At 39.4% G+C, this 22,500-nt stretch overlaps 1 protein-coding gene across 1 annotated transcript in view; it reads left to right on the top strand.

The window, feature by feature from the left end:
- htr7c (5-hydroxytryptamine (serotonin) receptor 7c) overlaps positions 1-21,161 on the top strand; it is a 32,752-nt gene extending 11,591 nt beyond the window's left edge. Inside the window, exon 2 of the mRNA XM_042488787.1 lies at positions 20,370-21,161. Within this exon, the coding sequence (XP_042344721.1) occupies positions 20,370-21,108 (739 nt within the window). The 3' untranslated portion in view covers positions 21,109-21,161. The remainder of the gene's footprint in view (positions 1-20,369) is intronic.
- The last annotated feature ends 1,339 nt before the right edge of the window (positions 21,162-22,500 follow it).

The following is a 22,500-nucleotide window of genomic DNA, read 5'->3' as shown; positions in this document are numbered from 1 at the left end:
CATAAAACCAATCTCTTAAGACATGCAGACATTTATAATTGCCTCATATTTCTCCCACTGACACATCACTCTTCATATATGTTCACTGCTGTGCATCATTATAGTTGTCAGTTCATTCTTAACTCATTATCCACTATTGTATGATGGAAATGTGATTCAGTGTGGCTTTATTGCTGAAATATTTCCTCATATTCAGGTCAGGTAGATGCTGAGAAGTTAGTGATCTAACCCGCAGCACTGAACAGACTTTGTATTCCAGCTGTGACATAGAAAACTGAGTTATGGCAACCCAGCACTGCCAAACTGCCCTTGAGCAAGACACTAAATCCCAGAACTGACCACAAACTGGGTCAGTGCACTGTAGGCAGCCCTGCACTCTTTGAAATGCCCGTGAGTGTGTCCACGACATACTGGGAATAGGAAAATTCCAGTTACAAGCAGCATCAAATGTAACCAAGCGCATTAAAAGTTGATATTGAAAGCTCATTCTTAACAGTAATTGACCAAAAATATCTCACTACAAGCTCTATTAGTGGCTGTATTGAAGCTTTTAATTATATTTCACTAGACTTTAAGTAGTCATAAAATTGGAAATCTGAACATTTAACCGGGAATATTCCAGTTTATTAGACGGCTTCACCATAGCTACCAATGGACCTTGTTATGGGAAAGTTTTTGTCAGTTGTAACAGCATCTTTGAACCACGTGTACATATGCTGACCATCAGGAAAACATACCAAGTTTTAGGGAAAAGTTGTGAAAAACACAAACACCCACGTTATCCAACTGTCTTTGGATTAGATTTTGTCTAAAAATCTCCATGACAACACATTGGGATTCAGTAGTACTGCATGTCGAGGATCAAACTCAGATTATTCAAAGTAGAAAGACTTTGAATAAAAAATATCATCAGCTTGGTGCTCAGAACAGTGTACCATTGTTGGTGGATTGTGTGGGTATGTCTGTGTCTGCGAGGATGTAGGACTACATATCTGATTAGCCCTGGGGAGACACGAGTGTGAAGGCTCATATAATTACTCTTTCTGTTTCTGTGTAAATTTCAGTAACCTCTTACCAAAAAGCTGCCGTGCAATTGTACAAGTATTACACTTCTCACTGTCTTACCTTTGAGTCAAATGCTGATGTTGTGGCCCTCCATCACTCAGTGTAAATATAAAGGTAATGATCTAGCTGGCACACATGGTTGATTTTGGTCTCTCCTAACACTAATAATAGGCTAAGATCATATTATAGTGCTTAATGCTCAGGTAAAATTTATTTTACCCAGATCCAATCTTTTTACCTAGATTGTTCACATTCATGTTTGAGGTGACCCATACTTAACATTAGTGTGAGTGCATCTCTGCCCCTGAAACACTTCACATGCAACCAATAACATCACGCATACACACACACACACACACACACACACACACACACACACACACTGGAAGAATAACAAAAATGGACACATTTATGAGACAGTTATTTTGGGAAAATGAATGAAATAGCAATGCAAACATTCCTCTCCCAAATGATTTGCTGCAGAGGTCAGATGACAATTTCTCTTATACTGAGGAGAGAACTGGCCATCATTCCAAAGGGCAGTTTTTCCAATGCCACACAGTGGTTGTATGGCCAGTGATCAGTAACACATTAGGACTGCATGTTAAAGTGGCCTAGATCTGACTGGAAATTGGAATTTAAGTGTCCACACTGCTCCGAAAAAAATATAATCTGTGTATCATAAGATCAAAGACATCAGATTTGCAGCCTTTAGGCATAATGCCGCTAGTTTTTTTTCCAAATTTGGCACAACTTCTACAGCGCTTGTTTTCACCCAAAAGGGTGTGTGTTTATTCTGACAACATATGCCTGCACTCATGAAATGGAATATATTTTCTGGGGACCATGAATGTCTGTATGAAATTTTATGCCTATCCATTAAATAGATGTTGAGATATTTCATTGGATAAGTTATAACTTTGACCTGCTGGTTGCATTAGTGGAAAAATCAGGGGATAAAGCTGCATAATGCATATTGTGTATATAAACGTAAGCAGAATTGCTGAACAGATCTGTTTGTGTTTAAGTCACACTTCAACCTTGCTAGCATGGCCAGAAATACATGGGGCTGTAGAAAGCTTATGTGGCTGTTTATATCAGGGTGCAAATAGTATCTGCCACAGAAAAATAGCCTGCTATCTCACTGTTGCACTATGTCATTGCAAAATGTAAAATGTGTGTGGTTTTATGTAAATATGAGACACCTCTTTAAAAGTACCACAAGTACTTTTCTTCGGCTCAACTGATAAGGCTCAATGATCAACATATTATACTGTACTGTATAGTGCATGTGAATGTGTAGCCAATGATCCGACCAGCACAGATGGAATTTAGTGTAATTTATTCTCCCTAAAACCTAGCGTACAGACTCTCAGATGAATGATTTTATGAATTTAAACCATTATGACATTTGGTCCACAACAGACTACTGTAGCTATTTAGAAATATACTCCTCCCTTTTTTTTGTTAATATTAAGCTCATTGTGCAGTTAAGCATTATGACTAGATTGACTGTTTCTACCCCATCATTACATGCCTTGCTTTGGCAACATAACTGTGACCTTTAGTGCACCAGATCAGTATTATCAGTGTTATTACCTTGTTGCCACAGCTGTGCTTGCTCGCCCATGATGGTATTTTGTTTGGCTGTCTTTCAAATTAGCATGCGTGTAGATGAATCCTGGAAATGTACAAATGTATTACTGTACATAAATATGCTTTTCCAGTAAAAAGGGCCTAATAACTTCTCCCCTCACTTCTTGTAAGTGAGATAAACAACAGTAAAATTGCTTTTGTAATGAATATTCTTGCCATCAGGCATTGTTTGTCTGATTTTTGCTCAGACAGGAACAAAGATCCCACCTCCATATCTTGTGTTGTGAAGTATGCCTTTTGGTGCGAAATTAAAATGTATTCCATTCACTTTCTTCTCCTGGAAAACATTAATGTCGGTGTAGCTCATGAAAGCAGTGAGGCTTCTATCATCCTTTTTTGTTTGAATATTACCTCTGGCATAGCTGAACATAAAGTATTCCCTTTGTGCGCCTTTCTCATTTGTTTTATCTAAATGTTTCTTTATAGAATACTACTTAATTGTTTGATTTATAGGTTGCATATCTTTCATTTAAATGACACACTTAACATCTGGCTGAGGGCTATTTTATCAATCATTTAGAAGAACACAAAGGCCTTAAATCTCCTGTGTTGTACTGTTCAGGTTGAGAATATAGGAGAACACCCAAAATGCAGGAGTCTATGTAATGTCAAGAAATTATTCTAACAAGATCTGTATCTGCTGCTATGATGATATAGATGTCTTTGCCAATGATGTTGCATATGAGCTACTATTTAAAGAAGTACTTTCACTATTGGAAAGATGGATAAAGATCATAAAATTAGACTTTCTATTTAGTAGAAAGACAAAAATTTTTTTTGGCATTTTTGTTATACGACTAGAGAAAACAGAGGAAAAGGACTGTGGCATTTGTTTTTGGTCGAGAGTTGAAAACCTACAACTTCCGTTTTGACACTGGAAACAATATGACTGAATGGTAACAAACAATCTTGATTTACAGTTAAACAGTGCACTAAAATATGCCTCTGAAAACATTTATGGTGAGAAAAGTCAACCCAGCAAAAGAATCTTGGTTCATATTTGATTAGCATTGACTGTTTTTACAGTTTCATTTCAGTATGTTATGCCTTAGTTTGAACATTACAGCAAACTAGAAACAGCCTACTTCCTGGTCCTAGGTTCTTATATTACAGCTAAACAACAGACTAAAATATGTTTCTGAAGACATTTAAGGTGAGAAATAGGCAATACAATAACAGAATATTTGTTTGTGTTTGATAAGTACTGCCTTTACAGTTCAATTGAAGTAAAACCTGGAATTGAGTTAGAATATTACCACACCTGGTTCCTTCGTCTTGAAGCCAATTTGTTTTTTGAACGGGTTTTTGGTTAGATGCCTGAAATAAGGTCTGTGGTAAACACAAGCTTAAGAGACTCTCATGTTTTGTTCTAAGACATAAGATACATCACAAAATATGCCACTAGCAAATTTGTAGCGTTTACATGTGTTAAAAAGAATGGCTGATAATAAGTGGGAAAATGAGACCACAGAGTGTCAGACAGAGTGTCACAGCTGTGCGATGGTAGTGTAGTTATAGCCTAATGTTAACGTCTTATTTCTGGCCAATTATTTTATGCTTCAGAAATCATAAAAGTGGCGTTCATTTGTAAAGTTTATCTTGCTGAACAAAACATATAATTATCATACACTTTTGTTTGCCACAGAGTTTATTTTCTGGAATAATACAAATCTAATGAGAATAAGATTGACTCTTTGTTGAGGGAACCAGGGTGACATTAAGTGCCCTGTTGGCCTTCAAATAAATTTGTTTTCTGTGGTTGCAGGCATAATGCGGGAGTACAATCTGTAGTTCAGGCAACAGTCCAAGAACCAATGAGAATCTTGACTTGAGCTGAGAGATGAGCGGAGAGATCTGGTCACGGACTCATGGCTAAGATGGATGGAGGTTTACCGCAGTCCAAATACACATACTACACACATTGCTATGATATAAAGCTTATTAAGAATTTAAAGTATCCCTTTAAACACAATGATGTGACCACTGTTCCCCCAAAAGGTAAATCTCAAGGAAGAGGCCCTTGGAAAAGTACAGCAGGTACATTTGTATAGACACTTCAATAACAAAGCAATTTAAAGTTCTTGACACAAGAAATTTTAAAAAAGCATAATAAAAAGATAGGGGTTTGCCCCAAAAGGCTTTGCATTGATACATGGTAAGCAGTGATACAGAAACAAACTGTACAAATAGATACAAATACAAACATTTGTTATCTTGTTATATTAATGGGGAAATCTTTCATTTTTTTGGGGCTCCTGGAATGAATTAGGGAATTTCTGTCTGTTTTGAAAGATGGCAGAAGTTTATTGTAGCCGCGGATTTGTGCAAGTGCGTATGTATTTGTAATAGAACTTTGTGTACTAGTCATGAATTAAACATGTTTGAGGATTTTGTACATGATTGTTGTTTTATTTTGCCTCGTCATAAAAAATGGATATGGAAGGTATGAAACTGAAAATATGATTCATGCTCTATAAAAATTCCTCAGAGATGTATGAACATGTTTGAACCTTGAAATGTATTGTATCGCTATAACAAGACATTTTCTCTGCATGTGCTCAAGGCGATTTCAAAAAAATACAATTCAGCCAGAATACAGGTATCAGAAGCATCTTCTTGCTTTTTGCTGAGTTCTTAAATATCTATGATATTTTCAAGTCCCAAAAATAAAAGGTCAGTAAGAGAATGTGAGGCAGAGAAAAAGTTCATCCCTCCACGTTTGCCCTCACGTTACATGGTATTGTCTAGTGAATCAGGAACAAGTTAGATACAACTCCTCCTCACTGTCCTTTTCCATTTGCAGAGCCACAAAATGATGACATGTAATGGGCCGCACAGCTACTTCAGCTACACTAACTGCTGGCTAGATGCCAAATTGGAAGAAAGTGAGTCGGCTCAAAAAAGGAGCTGCCTGTGGTATCCTTGGTAACTGAAATTGTTCAATTTTTTTCTGAAAGGTCAGAAGTAAAATAGGAGGAAGTGGAGAATTAGATTCCTCCCCCACATCTGAGACTTCCTCTAAGCTTATTTCATTTTCGAGGTGTCCTTTAAGGAAGCGAGTGCACTCGGTGACAGAACCAAAGGGAAGGTGACAAAGATGGAGGAGCTCCTCACAGTCACTCTCTCACATCATCATGACAGGAAAAAGAGAAGAAGATGGACTTGCTGGCACATACTTATTCACCTTCCACGAACAGCCTTGACTCATTGTATAATAATGAAGAGAGACTTAGCGCACATTAATATTTGAGTGAGCGTTTTGGGACCTCACTAAATGAGTTTGCAGGTTTGGGGCTGTCAGAGGGATGCTGACCACAGTAAATTTACATTTTGGTGGGCAGTAGTAGCACTTCACATGCCATATTACACACACATTTAAGATTCCTTGAGCAGCAGTGGCATGCATGTACAAATTTAATTTTCTTGGTATAAAAGTCCATTTTAGAATTGACAGGGAGAATAAAATGGCTAAATGCACATCAAGCAGGCAAAAATCCATTCAGGAAGTTAAAGTAAACGGTGTGATGAGGCAGAAGATGGCATTCTTCACTTTGCACTGAAAAACATCCAGGAAACACAACACATGCTTCACTGCCCAAAAGAGCACAGACAGAAGGTATGACTAAAAGTTTTCTTTGACTGATGAGCTTCCCAACAGTGCTGGTCAAAAAAAATAGTCCTTGTTGTTTATGTATATGTAAATTTTGTGTTAACCTCATTATCTTGCTTACATAATAGTTATTTATAGGCGGGACCATGAAAATTAAGGTTGTGACCAATTTACTTCTCCTGCAGAATATTAACTACAAGAAGCAGTAAGACATAGAGGGGGAGAAATCATCATCTTGGTTTATTATAGAGGAATTCCGCAGTGACTTGAAACATGAGACAAAATTTAATTTGTTGCTTAAACTTAACCAAAAATCGTGACTCAGGATTGGAAGGCATGGTAGATAAATGTGCTTCTATGCCACTGATAGCCGTGGTTGACTGTCCATCTGTCCATCCCATTCTTGTGAATATGATATCTCAGGAATGCCTTGAGGATTTTTTTTTCAAAGTTTGCACAAAGATTTACTAATGCTCAACGATGATTTAATAAGAATTTGGTGGTCAAAAGTCACTATGACCTTGGGTCCATCTCATTCTAGTGAATTCAATATCTCAAGAAGGCCTTGAGAGAATTTCCTTAAATTTGGCACCAACTTCAAATTGGACACTAGAATAAACTGATTAGAATTTGGTGTTCAAAGGTCATTGTGATCTCACAAAATATGTTTTTGGCCATAACCTGAGAATTTGTACGCAAACTATGACAAAATTTCACACAAATGTCTAATGAGTAAAATGATGAAGTGACGGCATTTTATATCCAAAATGTTAAAGGTCAACTTCACTGTGACATCATAATGTTCTGCAAAAACACTTATCTGGCCATTATTCAATATCTTAACTAAGGAACAGATTGGAATACATTTGGCCAGATATTGAATTGGTGACAATTATTTTGTCCACTTTGTAACTGTGCCGATCATGGCTACACATGAGTTTGGAAAGACATGAATGTAAACTGTAACTGCAACTTAACTAGTTTGTGGAGGCATACAACAGCAAGGCAGTGCTTTTAGTTTCACTAAAATTTAACCACAACTTAATTGGTAGAACAATTCCACAACATATAAAAGATATTTTCCAGAGAAAAGGTTGTCCTGAGAGAGCGAAATAATGCCTGATGACTTAGACTATCATGCACACTTAAAGATAAAGATAAAAATTATTAGTTAACATACAAAGGTGATTTCAGAATAACCAAAAGAAATTATTTTAACTAGTTTTGGGGCAAAAAAATGGCATTGTGAGGGGTGGAGGAAAAAAGCACACAAAGAATTTAGGAAAAAAGAGGTATTTAACTTAACTTTAATTGTGTTCTATGATAAAACCAAAGCCTTGGCCTATAGTTGTCTAACCAAACCTTTTATAGAATAACCCCAATCATTGGTCATAAAACACACATCTTAAAGTGCTTTGTACCGCAGAAAATATAGTCAGATGACTCTGTTTGACTCAGTTTGTTGAAGCGATGGATCACAGATCTAGACATGTGCGTGAGTGCTTTCGAAGCATTGTGAGGACTGGAAGAGATGAGAGAAGCTCTCTAAGGCTGCCATTATCAGAATGAAGAGGTTGTAACACCCGTGAAAGAGCAGGGCCAGATGATGTGAGTGTCCAGTGGGACAGGGAGTCCGAAAAGTGAGACGAAAAGAGAACAACGTTAAATAATGTGTGTGATGGGAATAGTATGTTTTTCCCTAAACAATATTTATATGCGTGTGTGTGTGTGTGTGTGTGTGTGTGTGTGTGTGTGTATACTGTACATATTCTGTATGGATGGCAATATGTTTTCCCCTCTTAAAGCATGGTAGCTAATGGCCAGTGAAACAGTTTAAAAACAACACATTTTATAATTTCGAAGTCTTGCAGCATACTATTGGAGACTCCAGGAAGTACTTAACCCCTGTAAAACCACAATATACTGCTTTTACACTTGGTTATAGGTGCTGGTAGATAGGACAAAGGCAGCCTATGTGTATTTCCCAGTGTCGAGCTATCCCTTTTATGACATTTTGCCTATGTATCTTCAAGAAAGTGTAGAATCAAATGCACACAGCCTAGTCAATTGTTTTGTGTAGTCCAGTTTGTTGAGGAGGAATACATTCAACAGTGACTGCTGCCACAAGGAAACAACTGAAAGTCACACTTGAGATTCCCATCCTTGTATTGTTTGACCTGAAGTGTTTTTTTCGTGATGCACCATTTTGCCTTAAGTGGATTGAATTGAATTGGCTGCATTTTTATTTCAGCTTCATGTTCATGCACAAATCCTGTAGACAATGTGCATCCTGTCGACAATGTGCAATATGCAATTGAGTGTGTGTCTATTTCCCAAGCCTTCATGACATGTACCTGCCTCTGGTGTTTGCTCAGTTGGGAACAAGGTACTATTTCTATACCAGCATTCAATGGAAACAGTATGAGGGTGCATGAAAGGTGTCAATAACTTTTGGAAACAGACAGCCTTGCCCACTTCAGGCAAAGATTGGCCACTATGAACGACTCCCACAAAAGATTCAGTCATTCCTATCTGAATGTTTGTGTTTTAAGGCTTACAGATTGGCAAATCCTAAGACCATAGAGGAATGACCTGCCCTACTCTCCCTATGTACTCATCGTCTTCGTACACTGGGTTGGGGTTAGGGTACAAAAGTCAGGGTAAGTCAGTCAGGGGCAGAATGAGGCAAGTAAGGCGGGCCATTCTTTGTCCATCCTAGAATTCACAAATTCGCTTAACCCTCACTACCACAGCAAGCTTTTCAAACCTCCTTCAAGTGTGGTAGGCCAGAACAGTTATAAACTCTTTCGAGGGGTGTCATGGTTGGACGACATGTTAGATAAACTAGTTTAGTTTGAGTGTACCCCACTGTTAAGTCACCTTGCTGTGTTTTTTCAATGGAGTGTTTGTTCTTCTCAACAAAGCTGAATGGATCACCTTTGTCTGCTTTCTGTAATTTTAACGTACTCAACTCATCTGTGGCTTAACTGAACTACCTCACATTGTGTTGCCAAGTTTATGTGTAGCTTTTAAGTTGCCATATCTCTTTTATTGTACAGCCCTATTCTCTACTCTATTCCACAGAGCCTGTAGACTCTTTGCTTTGTTATCCAAGGACACCGAGCTCTGACAGGGATGGACACGCTGACTGTTGGAAGGGGAATCCATTTATCACCGTGGCACTAATAGCTGCCCATCATCTATATCGCTGTGAGAGCCAGTAAACACCCGATAGGGACAGCTGGTGTGCTGTGCTGCTGAGGCCATAAAATATCCACTGTACTGCTTTACAACAATTAGGAGGAAGTAAAACAGACATCATAAAGGTGTCGGGACTGAAAGTCATAGGAGTGGAAGCATTGTCTCTAGGTGTGCCTTTCAAGTGTACGCAATGATTCAAATGCAAATAGCTAACCGTTAAGAGAAGCTTATGACTGGAACATAATTAGTATTAAGCAAAGTATTATATTCTTTAAAGGGTAGTCAGGGCTGCCATATGTAGGGGGATTGAACACCAGTATTATTCAGGAAACCACAGGTGGCCTGAGATCTTGAGCTATGCTAAGGATTACAGTTCATTTTGTGTCAGACATCACTTTCAAGGTAGCCGCTGTGCTTATACAGTTCCTTCAGGATTTCATGTGCTGTTTTTGGGATTGTTGCTACCTGAAATTCCTTTCTGTCAGGGATCAGCACAACTTGATCTCATCATTACTCATTTTTGCCGTGTAATGCTAATAGTAAGCCCTATCACTGTGTGTGTGCCTGTACAACCATTTCTTACTCCGAACATGTCAAATAGCGCCACTCTGTCAGTGCTTTTAGCGTATGACCGTGATGCCTAAACCTAACCATCCGTGACTTTGTTGCCTAATCCTAACCATTGTGACAGTCTACGCTGTTGTGTAAACATAGGGACTGTGCTGCTCTTTGCATGCTGTGACTTAAAGGTAATGGGCAGCGGCATCCCACCATGTGCATTATTGACATCACTGTAACAGCATTCCGGAGTGTAAAAAGCTGAAGAATACCTGTAATGTCATAGGTAGAAGCAGAGGGTCCTGACAGAGTGGCACCATGTGACCAGTTTGAAGTGAGAACGTATTGGCCTGTGTGAGACTCTGTTCCAGGCACAGGGCTGCAGAGATAGAGAGAGGGAGGCTGAGCAAATCAATACGTTGCATGCAGCTCTACAGTAAAAGGAGATTTTACTCATTTTAAAAGTAAAATTAGCAGTAAATTTGCTGTTACTAGACAAAACTGCAAGATTGTGCAGAATTCATAGGGACTGGCTAAATTTGCATATGTTGTTATAATCACAGCATGCAAAATTCTGGAGGGACTGCTTGTAGGACAATACAGTAAATCAACCACGGATGATTCCATACTAGTATCTTGCAATTCAGTATTGCATGTAGAAGAATACAGTATATACATTTTATCTTGCATTACATCGTCAGTTGTCTCATTTTGTGTTCAAAGAACATTTGACTGATTTCAAGCTGTGTGTTGGCAAGTCAAGTAAGAACTGAAGAAACATGTAAAATCTTTTAGCAACACTTTATATTATAGTAAGATGAGAAAGGGAAGTAGAATGACCTTTCACTCCCAGTCTTGTAGAACTAATCTTACATAAATAGGTAACTGAAAACCAAGGCTGCTAACTCTTAACCATTGACCGTGATATTCAAGCAATTGACACTATTACAGTACCAGTACCGAGACCAGCCAAAAAGGACACAGAAAGACAGCAACAATTTCTCACATGCTATAAATAAAACGGTCGGCAAATAAGTCCTTATCTTATAAAGTCGATTAGGTTCATAAGGTATAATAACCTAAGTTTTCTGAAAAGTGTCCCTGACCAAATTGACCATATAATTTCAAGTAGGGTACAGCACATTACTGTGCACTGAAAGGCATTTCAGATGATATTATAACGCACTGAAAATATCCCCATTTTTAGACTCTCATAAATGTTGTCTGTCAGATGTTTGCTCAAATTTTCAGTGCAGTGTTTTGCAGAATAACCCTGCCTATGACCATATGAAATTTCAAGACATTTTACTGCAGACACAGATTTAGAGAAAATTAAAAGGAAAGTTAGCTCCAATGACATTATAGCATTCATAATTCCCTGATATTTGAATTGCTGTTAAGCTGGCATAAAGTTTACAGTGTTTTCCATCTTCATTTAGCGTGTTGATATGCTAACATTCAGAAATGAGCACTCAATATAATACTGATGCGCAGGTTAGGTTTTTTTTAAAACCCACACCAACTAGGCCCATTATGAAAACCAATTTGTGCCAACCGACCTGGAAACATACGTGTCAAACAATGACCTGCAACCGCCATCCAAACCAAAGCTGAAAGTTTCCGGTAACGATTATTGCTAATAACAACCTTCTTGTTGTTGGCTATTTTGTCTGTCAGATGTGACATAAAACTTGTGTTTTCTGTTTTCACACAGCAAGTACTTACAAATCTTTTGAGTGTTCATGTCCTTAGTATTATCTCAAGTGCATAGATATTGTTCATGGTTTGTTTACACGACTGCACAGCTAATTGGTACAGTGTTTGTTTACAGGACGGTATAGAAGTGCATATCTGACATATTCAGTATGGTCAAGAGGCGCTTGCTAGTTTGGACACAGTGTTAGGCCAACATATTCTCAGAAGGAAATATTTTTTACCAAACATTATAACCGGAGAGAGTTAAATATATCAGACTTCATCAGACTCCTGGTCAACGCCAGATAATGGAAAACCTTAGCACAGCAGTGCTGGTGATAAAGCTGCTCACTGTTTGTATTTAAGAGATTCAGAGGGAGATGGAGAAAATGAAAGAGAAGGTGGACAATTGCACCATTTCTCTGTAAGTCATAAATAACTTATTCAAAACACTGCTTTGTCACCTTATGGCACCTAAAACCTGCGACAAGCTTACCTGAACCACCCGACCTGCAGGCTGTGGGTCAACCTGCACCGCACTACAACACAAAGTACAGCTGAGATTGAAGGGATTATCATAAATTGGGTCATAAATCAAAGTAAAACTCTGATCTGCAAGGGACACCAGATGAAAACTTCAGTGATTCAAATATTTCCTCTGTTTCCTGAAATTTCTTGGCAATCCATTTAATAGCTATTGAAACATTTCAGTCTGGATCAATGTGTTGGAAACAACTGACTGACTAACATTGCTACCCCTATCCCACGCAGCTATCCTAGCTAGGAATACAAAGGTTGAGCACTTCATTTTACAAAACCAGAGTGAATGAAACCCTTACCTTGCATGCAGCAGCCCATACAGCTTTATGTCTCCCTATTGCTCTGAACTGAAGAGAATGACATAGTTATGCATTAATGCAATTAAAGAGTTATTAGGTGATTAGCAGCTATCTCCACAGCTAGCCTTTACTAAGGGTATGTGCATGAAGATAAGCTAAAATACACATGCTTTTGTGATTAGGGTGAACTGACTTTTTATGCTTAATATCATATACTCAGGCAAGTGCAGCTCAACATGTAAAATCAGTCACCTCTTCAAAGTCTCATTTTTATTAAAAAGATTTGCTGAACATAGAATACATCCCTCATCTTTATGAAGTGTACTCAATTTGCCCTATGCACATTTTGGTAAACATTTCTTTTGTCTTAGGTGGCCTTTCCAAGGCATCTTCTGTGGCTAAATAAGTGCCAACAATTGTTCACAGACTATTTGACACCAGTCTGACCTAAGCTGGCAGTCCTGTGGCTGGAGTTAACAGACAAATCTGAAGGATGAAGTTTGTCTGTCCAGGGATGACTCAGTTTGGCTTATGTAAGAGTGTAAATGAGATTTGAAAAAAAGACTACTGCTGCTATTTTACTCCCTCATTCAACCTTCACCGGAGCAGAAGTCAGAGAACAAAACAGAACCTGAACTAAACACCGCGGGTTTGTTTGATCTAAAAAGAGTAAGGCTGAATTCAGTGTAAAGTATGAAACAGATGGGATTACGCCTTTGCTTCCTTGTCGAGGAGGAAATTAAAGCTCATGTTGTGCAGTGTGCTTTGTGAGAGAAGCAGTTCAATTTCTGTCTTACGGAGGTTCCCCAAATAGAATAGGAGAGCTGAAGCATTCCTTGAGGACTAAGGTTTGTTGTCTAATGTCGGAGAAATCCCAGAACTCTCACTAGACAGATTTAGTACAATTCAGTCTAGGGCAGCTAAGAATAAATACTCTGTGATGATATTTTTGTTGAAATAAACACTGTTTCATTTTAGTTGTTATTTATTTTTTTACCTAAAGAGAAATCTCATTGTTTAAGGGCTAGCACAGCTAGTAAAAGCTATTATTACAACGGTGTTACACAAAAAATCTATAAGAAAAAGATATGTAGCAACAAGAGTTTACACTGGAACAATGGATTTGGTGTTTTCAGATTTTTCCCTGCTTCAACACTCGCTTCACTTTATGTAAAGCAAACCAAGGATGAAGGCAATGAATATACTCTGACTGCTTGGTAAAAAGCAGCCAAATTGCACCTCTCAGTTCTTGAAGAGACAGTTCTTCAGCCAGGAAGCTTTGATTCTGGGTGAAGTCTGCATCTCGCTGCCCACTACTGATAGACTGTAACAAAAAAAGACATTCTCCCGAAAATGGGCAACTCTTCACTTTGTCACAGGCTCATTATGGGCCACCATGAGTGTATGACATAGGAATTCTGAATGTCTCAGTGAGATGAATGAGTGAGGATTCTCCTGCGGAGGGTTTATGTGGGAAAAAAAAAAATCCCACAGACTTCCCTCCAGACCTGTTACTTTTTTTTAGGAGCTCCTGTTCTAAATTTACCACCCCTCCACCCAAACCAACTGCAGCTTGGTAAATATTTCACCGTGTATCCCCTCTCAGACATAAAAGGTTTGAGAAGTGCTCCCGGACATGACTGAAGACTGTTGCACACCGTGGCCGCTTACAGCATTTTAGCACAGGAAATAGTTCACTTTAGCGTGCCCTAGCTGGTAGCCTAGCGGAAGTAATGGAATTCTCCATTAGCTCAGCCACACTTTTGTCAGTGGCAGGGTAATCCTCGAGGGCTGCTGTAGCTGTGGATATGTCCCAAATCCTCCTGAGATATCAAAAAACACACTTTAAACTCCCTGTGTGTCACTGTTACTGTCTAGTGCATGGTGTTTCCTGGGAGGGGATTGTAATCCATTGCCACTGGTATTTTGCATGAATATGCACTCCCTCTGAGGTGTGAAGTATCCCATTTGGTTTACAATATGTTTGTAAAATATGCTAAAATGTCATTTATTGTTACATTTGACTCTACTTAGTTGCAAAGATGCAGTTATACATATTTGTATACTGAACAAAAATTTAGATATAACACATTTGGTTTTACTCCCATTTTTCACAGGTTTAAGTTAAAAATCTGAGACTTTTTTTAATGCAAATTGTGGTCACAAATTTGTTAAAATTCATCGTGGTGAGCACTTTTCCTCTTCTAAGATAAGAGGCTGTTTGATCACACGACACAATAACACAAATGTCCCAAGTTTTGAGGGATTGTGCCATTGACATGCTGAGAAACATCCACTAGAGCTGTAGCCCCTGAAATAAATGTTCCTTTCACCAAAACAAGAGGCCTGCAATGTGCATTTATTTGGCAGTACGTCCAACCAGCCACACAACCACAGACCACATGTAACCACACCAGCCCAGGACCTTCAAATCTGACATCATGCAAGAATGTCAGTGACCAGCCACCATTAAAGCTGAAACAATGTAAAGGGTTTGCACAACCAAGTTTTTTCCCACAAATTCTCAGTAACTGTCCTAGGGAAGCTTATCTGCATGCTCGTCTTCATAGCAGGATCTTAACCTGACAGAAGTTTGTATTTGTTACTGACCTGAGCAGTTATGAGCCCAATGGATGGATGTACTGCCAAATTCAGAAAAACAACATTGGAGAAGACTTATGATAGCTTATGGCCAGCACTGTCCATGATCAGAAAACAGCAAATACAGGATGGAGCGTGAGGTCAAACAGAGAACAGTGCACCATTTTGCAATGGAAAAATGTCTTAGATCTTTAACTTAAACCTGGGGAAAATGGGAGCAAAAACTAAAGTGTTGCATTTAAAAAAAAATGTTCATTGTAAAATAACAATGGATCAAATGACTGCATGCCATGTGAGAGTTTTCAGTTGTTGGTATGAAACCACAGATAATTACCACCTTTTGCAGTTCCACATGGCTATAGTTAATGAGTTATTTTATTGATGCAAAAAAACTGTGTAAACTGTGGGTCTAAACTGTGTAAGAAAAAAAAATCAGATATATAATAAATGGATAAGTAAACATGTTAAGTAGTACAATAGAATAAAAAAAGTAATTAACACAGAATCCCATCATTCAGTGGAGACTTGCTGGTGTTTCAGTGGTGCACAACATGGGTGTAACAACCACAATTTTGTTATCAGTGTCCACAAAGAGTGAGCTCACCTAAGTGAAGTCATGTCTATATTCTCACGGATGTCCTGTATGCAAAGGAACATAAATACGTGTTCTTCATTTTGTATGCCAGTCTTAGAGCAACACACACAAAGTTCAGGTGGTGTATGGCTCCACCTCCCAATTTCAATTCACAGTCTTTGAGAGGACAAGCTGAACTATGTAAAAGTAATCCTCAAATGGTCTTCAATGTACTGTGTATTGCTCAGCTTTAAGAATCTCAATGATCATTGTTTTAATTTTATGGTCCACAACTTAAGTGTTTTGATTCACCCTCACAGTCCTCATTAGCATAGTTTTTAACAAAAGCAGGAGGCTGAAAAGCACTAAAAATGTACTGTATATTTCCTGCCCATCCCCAGACAGCAGAAAGACAGGGTTAGCAACTAGGTTGTGAACATAATGGAGCATTTAACAGCTGAAAGGCCAGATATTTCCCTCAGGAGTTAGTGAAGAGCAAAACAGACCTTAAAGTAGAGTGAATATTGGACTTGCATCCATCAGGTGTTCAGGAACTCAAAATGAATGATAATGTTGCTCTGTGTTTGCTGGGTGCAAAAAAGGAACTGATTGCTAACAATTTTCTACCATATCAACTTTAAAGATGTAAATATGTCAAAATTGTATTTATAGCTTGTTTGCGTTGCCCCAAGTGCCCAAAAATGATGTTATTGCAGTTTTAATGTTGCATGTTACATTTCCATTATTTTGTTATGTTTGCATATCTAGTTGGTTTTTTTTTAATGTTTATTCGGTACATTGTAGGGCTGCCATTATTAGTTGCGCATATGTACACCTAATTTTGTGATACTCATACATTATATACCGGTCATGTATGGTGTAGCCTGCTCATATGGGTCAGGAGAGTTTAAAGGGACAGTTCACACCAAATTAAAACATACACATTTTTCCTCTTACATAGTGCTATTAATCAGTCTAGATTTTTTGAGGTTTTTTTGTACAAGTCACCACATTTGGAAGATATCATGAGCTGTACAGATGTCTGCCTTTTCTCAAATATAGTGGAACTAAATGGCACTCTGTACACATACATTTGAAAGATCAACAGCCACGTCTCTTTCCAGAAATCATGACCTGGTTAATCAAGATAATCCACAGACCCTCCCAGAGCACTTTTATGTAGTAACATAGGAACTGTTTTCCTCCCACTGAATTTTTATTTATTTATTATTTAACCCATATTTAACAAGGCAAGTCCCGTTGAGATCAACAATCTCTTTTTCAAGGGAGACATTGCCAAGACAACAGGATAATAAAAGTTATAGACAAACAATAATAGCCACAATAAAAGAAAGATAAAAGATATATATTAAAATGTAGAAATATTAAAACACTTACGCAAAATGACGGGTACCAACCGATTCAATCACCCTCGTACTTATAAGAGCTTTAAAATCAGGCAATGAGATGAGTTGTCTTAGTTTCTAAGAGAACTTGTTTCTAATTAGCTACTCCAAGTGATGGGGAGCAGAGCGCAAAAAAGCTTTCTCTCCCAGCACAAGGAACAGACAAAACAACTAGATCTTGAGATCGCAGACTATAACAGTCAGATCTCTTTTCAATCATATTACAAATGTATGAAGGACCCAGTAGGGCTTTATAAATTAACAAATACCAATGACTGAGCCTACGAAAGGTCAAAGATGGCCATCCAGCCCTTGAATAAAGCATACATGGATGAACTACACTTGCCAACTGAATCACTGCATAGATGAGAGCAGGCCAATATTTTGGTGCTTTTAACACCATAAGCTAAGTGTCATCTTGTTCCATTATATTGGAGAGAAGGCAGACATATCTACATCCAATATCTCTGACACCTGGCAACTCACACCAAAACACCAACAATTTAATAAAAAGCCCTACGGGTATGAAGAAAAATGTGTAGTTTTGATTTTGGGGTGCCCTGTCCCTTTAATCCCTTCATATCAAAACCAACTGGAGGTCCCACAGATGTTCACATCAGCTCATCTTGCTAAAACACGAGCAGGAAGCTGTGTAATGAAGTGTTAAAATGCGTGCTGACTGATCCAACCTGGCAGTTGTTTGTCTCCAAAGGATGCTGAGAGCATTTTGTATCCAATGAGAGTGCGTCTGCAAACAGCTCTGCCTTCTAAAGGGTTGGAGATGAGTCATGGGTTTGTGCCGTCCACCCCAACAACACAGAAATCTCCCCACAAATAAGTAACACAACCACCTTCCTCATTATTGAATAATGCATTCAGGGAGTGTTGCATTACTGGGTTTCCATTATGTATCCCTAACAATTCCCACAGCATGGAGTGTACCCATCTCAGGATCTGTCTCACATATATTTGACACCGCTCCCTGAGCCAAGGGATCTTTAAGAGGGACTCTGTGATAGTGTTTGTAATGGTTTCACTGGGAACTACAAAGTCACTGTCAAGATGTTTGACATGATTTCCCAGGAAAGATATTTATTCTAAGTTTGATGTCACTGATATCCCATGCCAAATGTAACTCAAAGCAATGCGACAAAAACATTGACTGAAATGATGAATGTGTATTTGACTTTTTTTTCCTCCTGTTCTTCTTTTGTCTCATGGTCGTCTGTGCCACCACTCGTCCACTCCAGCTGCCACGGGCGACAAAATAATGACACCTGTCTCTGATAAATGATGGACGTTTCACTTGTTGTCATGGTAGCACTGAAGAATTCTGATGTGACTGGCATGTAGGTCACATGCCTCAAGTGCCCATCAAATTATACATGTGGTCCAGATAGGGACTGGAAAAACAAAATCGTGACTCTGAGCGTCTTTTTTTAGCTGATTAAAAAACATCAGATCTGTGTCAGATCTGCGTGTGTGTGTGTGTCGGGGGGTTGATGGTGCGTTGGGAATATAATTCAGTGCTTTCAGCTGCAGTGCAGTTGTAGCCTTATTGTCCTTTCCAAGTGATTGTGATCTAGATCAATACCGCTTGCACTATGTGTTGTCAGTTGTTAACAAGCTACAGTGTGCAGCAGAGATGCTGGACTACAGCGCCCTATTTTCTGAAGCCAGTTAGCTTTTGGCAAACTAAAAATTTGGATTAGTACTATTTTGTATTCGCAAGTAACTTTTTGTTGCCAAAGCCACTGTGTACCAGTAAAGTTTTTAAAAGAACTGAAGTGGACTCAGAGACATCAAAGGGACAGTTCTCTGCCAAATCAAAAAGACATATTTTCCCTCTTACCTGTGGTGTTATTCATCTATCTAGATTGTTTTGGTGTGATGGCTGCCTGCTCTCGAATATAATGGAACTAGATGGCACTCGGCCTGTGGTGCTGAAAGCCTCAAAAAAGATATATTTGAAAAACTCAACAGTAATGTGTCTTTCCAGAAATCTTAAGCTGGTTACTCAGTTTAAGTAATCCACAGACCTTGTGAGCACATGCAGGAACTATTTTCTTTCTACCAAGTGACACCCGCCAACTGTATAACAAAAGCAAAAGGAAAGAGTATGTACTCATGTATGCTCGTGCTTGTGAAGGTGGGAGATGTAAACATTAATTGCATCCTCTTTACAGTTGGGGGGTGTAGTTCAGTAGAAAGAAAATAGCTCCTTCATGAAACTGCTCTTAACAAGGTCTGTGGATTATCTCAAGTAACTAGGTCATGATTTCTGGAAAGAGACATTGCTGTTGAGGTTTTCAAATATACTTTTTAGGTGCTCTCAGCATTACATATCAAGTGCCATCTAGATTGATAAATAGCACTACAGGTATATAAAAATAAAAAATGATAAAAATTAAGGCATTATTGTGTATACTGTCAGATCACACTTGACTCATATAAAGTCAACATCTAAAAGCCATGAAGAAGTGAAGAATCTTGTCCAGGCTGACTGAGCTGAATTTGATGTCCATGGTGCTGATAGCATCTCTAAAGCTTTTTATCTCATGATTAACAGAAGAGATGGAAACTAGAAAAACAGCCGGGAGTGTCAAGAATACAGCTTTCATCAATGACGCATTTGATGCTGATGAAGGCTATGGGCATGCAGCCAGCACGCGCTGACATGTACACACAGATTTATCTTTTTGCCAGAATAGTGGCTATTTTCCCAGTTTTGTACAAATTCAAGCTTTTCACACCTCACTTTATCTTTATTTTCCCGACACCTCCAGCTGCTATTTGAAACCGCCGAGCTGCCCGTTTGATTGATAGCTCCCTCTCTACCTGCTAAGCTCCTCCAAAGCCAAAGAAAAGCAGCTAATGGCCCTCCAGGCAATGACGGAGCTTATGACCTCTCATTGAGATGTCTGTCTTTGAAATGAGTGGACGTGGATTTGATAATACCACACTGCAGTGTCATCTCAATGAAGATAGGCAGCAGATTTCTTTGCTTCAGCAGAGCGTCTGCATGCATTATAGATATGATAAGTGGATAATATGCCTTGTTTTTTTAGAGAAAACATCAAGGTAGCTTCAACTGCTTGCATCCCTTTATTGAAAATCTGCCCTGAGGTTGGTACTGATTCTTTTTTTGTCTCCTTTCCTCTCAGATATCTGGGGATCACACGGCCTCTCACCTACCCAGCGCGGCAGAACGGCCAGCTGATGGCGAAGATGATCCTGGGAGTATGGCTGGTGTCAGCATCCATCACCCTGCCACCTTTCTGCGGCTGGGCCAAAAACGTTCACACAGCCGGTGTGTGCCTCATTAGCCAAGACTTTGGCTACACCATCTATTCAACAGCTGTAGCCTTCTACATCCCTATGCTGGTCATGCTGGTCATGTACTACAAGATCTTCAGGGCAGCCCGCAAGAGTGGCGCCAAGCACCGCTTCACTGACCTTTCACGCCGCGAGCGCCTCGAAACAGTGACTAATGAGGCGCTGCGAATGCAGGGCCTGAAGCCCCCCGGTGTGGCGGAGGAGTGCGCGGCCTTGTCCCGCCTGCTGAACCGTGAGCGTAGAAACATCTCCATCTTCAAGCGGGAGCAGAAAGCGGCGACGACACTGGGGGTGATCGTGGGGGTGTTTGCCGTGTGCTGGCTGCCGTTCTTTATCCTGTCCACTGCCAGGCCCTTTATTTGCGGAGTGGAGTGTAGCTGTGTGCCCATCTGGCTGGAGCGCACACTGCTCTGGTTAGGCTACGCCAACTCCCTAATGAACCCCTTCATCTACGCCTTCTTCAACCGAGACCTGCGCTCCACTTATCGTGACCTTCTCCGCTGTCGTTATCGAAACATCAACCGCAGACTGTCTGCTGTGGGCGTGCATGAGGCTCTTAAGGTTTAAAGCGGGGTACTTCAACAGCATATTGAATCTCAGAAAGCGGGGAATGGCGGACCTGTGTCTGTGCGCCCGGTGCTTAAAGGGCGACGTGCACTCAGTGGGCCTGTAGATAAGACAAAGACTGACAGAATGGGAGTCACTGTTGGTGGCTCGCTGGCCCCTCCGCAAAGGCAGAGAGACGGCACGATCACTTCATTGTGTGTGTGACTCAGTCATTCTATTTTGGGAAAGAAAATCATAGAGCATACTTGATGGGCTATTCAAGTCGACACTGCTTTTGTGCATATGCCACAATTTTGTCCTGGCTCCGGATTTATGGAGGGATAATGTAGTGACAAAGGAAATGTCACGTAAACACAGTCAATCATCCCAGGGCTTTCAGAGGGAACACAAAACAGACGCATTTCTGTATATAAACAAAACTGATGTTTGATAGGGGGAAACATTTGTTGTGTGGCACAGTGTCTTCTGAACATCTTCATCTAAACGTTTGAGCACATCCCAGATTCATGTCAAACAGGGAGCGAAGACTTTGTATTGTGCTTTGTGCCAGGATTCAATATTATTTATATCATTTTTTCTCAAGTTTTCAATTTGGTCCCTCTCACTAAATTTATCAGGAGCACCGTAAATGTTTCACAAATGTTTAAAATGTGCTGATGCCAAGCGAATGGAGGTGGTGTGGAGAATGGTGTTAAAATGCAACACGAAAGGATCATTTTTCATTCATGAAATCTCAGTGTTTGTTGCTATAAAAAGAAACTGAAAGTAGTTTGTTTAGAGTCTGCATGAAACATGCTTGTCTTACATGCCACTGTATACATAAATCATAAGAGAATCTGAATAGTGAATGACAGTTTGGCAGAAGTGTTTCTATGTTTCACACGCACACTTGAATTCAAAATGAACTCAATACTGAACTTTTCAGAAACCATGATACTGTGGGCATTTTTCACTCTTAGTCATTTTGCCTTGATCGGTGTGATTCCACATTTGGCTGCTGACCTTATTGGTGTTATACAGCCAAACAAACCTGTTGCAGTTTCACTTTAAGAATTCACGCGTTTTGCCCCACTGGTTGTCAACACTGTTTTTTTTTCTAAATTTTGAATCAGGTTGTGGTCACTTCCCTTCTGACACCCATTTGAACTCTTTGGTGACCTTTTGAACCCGTGTCAAATGTCATCATTTGAGCAGTGTGTGCTTTTTCTACCTCGAATTTCTGAGATTATCTGTACATTTCCTCCAAACAGATGTACCGCTGTCTTGCGTCATTTTGTAATTAACTGCTATTTTATATTGTGTGGGATCGATCTGTCTACAACTGCTCCGTGACTGCTCTGTTTGACTGCTTTGTCATTACCTTCAGAAAGAAGCTGGAGACGTGGCAAAGCA

Source organism: Plectropomus leopardus, chromosome 6 (assembly GCF_008729295.1).
Source record: "Plectropomus leopardus isolate mb chromosome 6, YSFRI_Pleo_2.0, whole genome shotgun sequence".
Taxonomy (NCBI): domain Eukaryota; kingdom Metazoa; phylum Chordata; class Actinopteri; order Perciformes; family Serranidae; genus Plectropomus; species Plectropomus leopardus.
The sequence above is the reverse complement of the archived record's forward strand: the minus strand, read 5'-3'. Positions and strand labels throughout refer to the sequence as shown.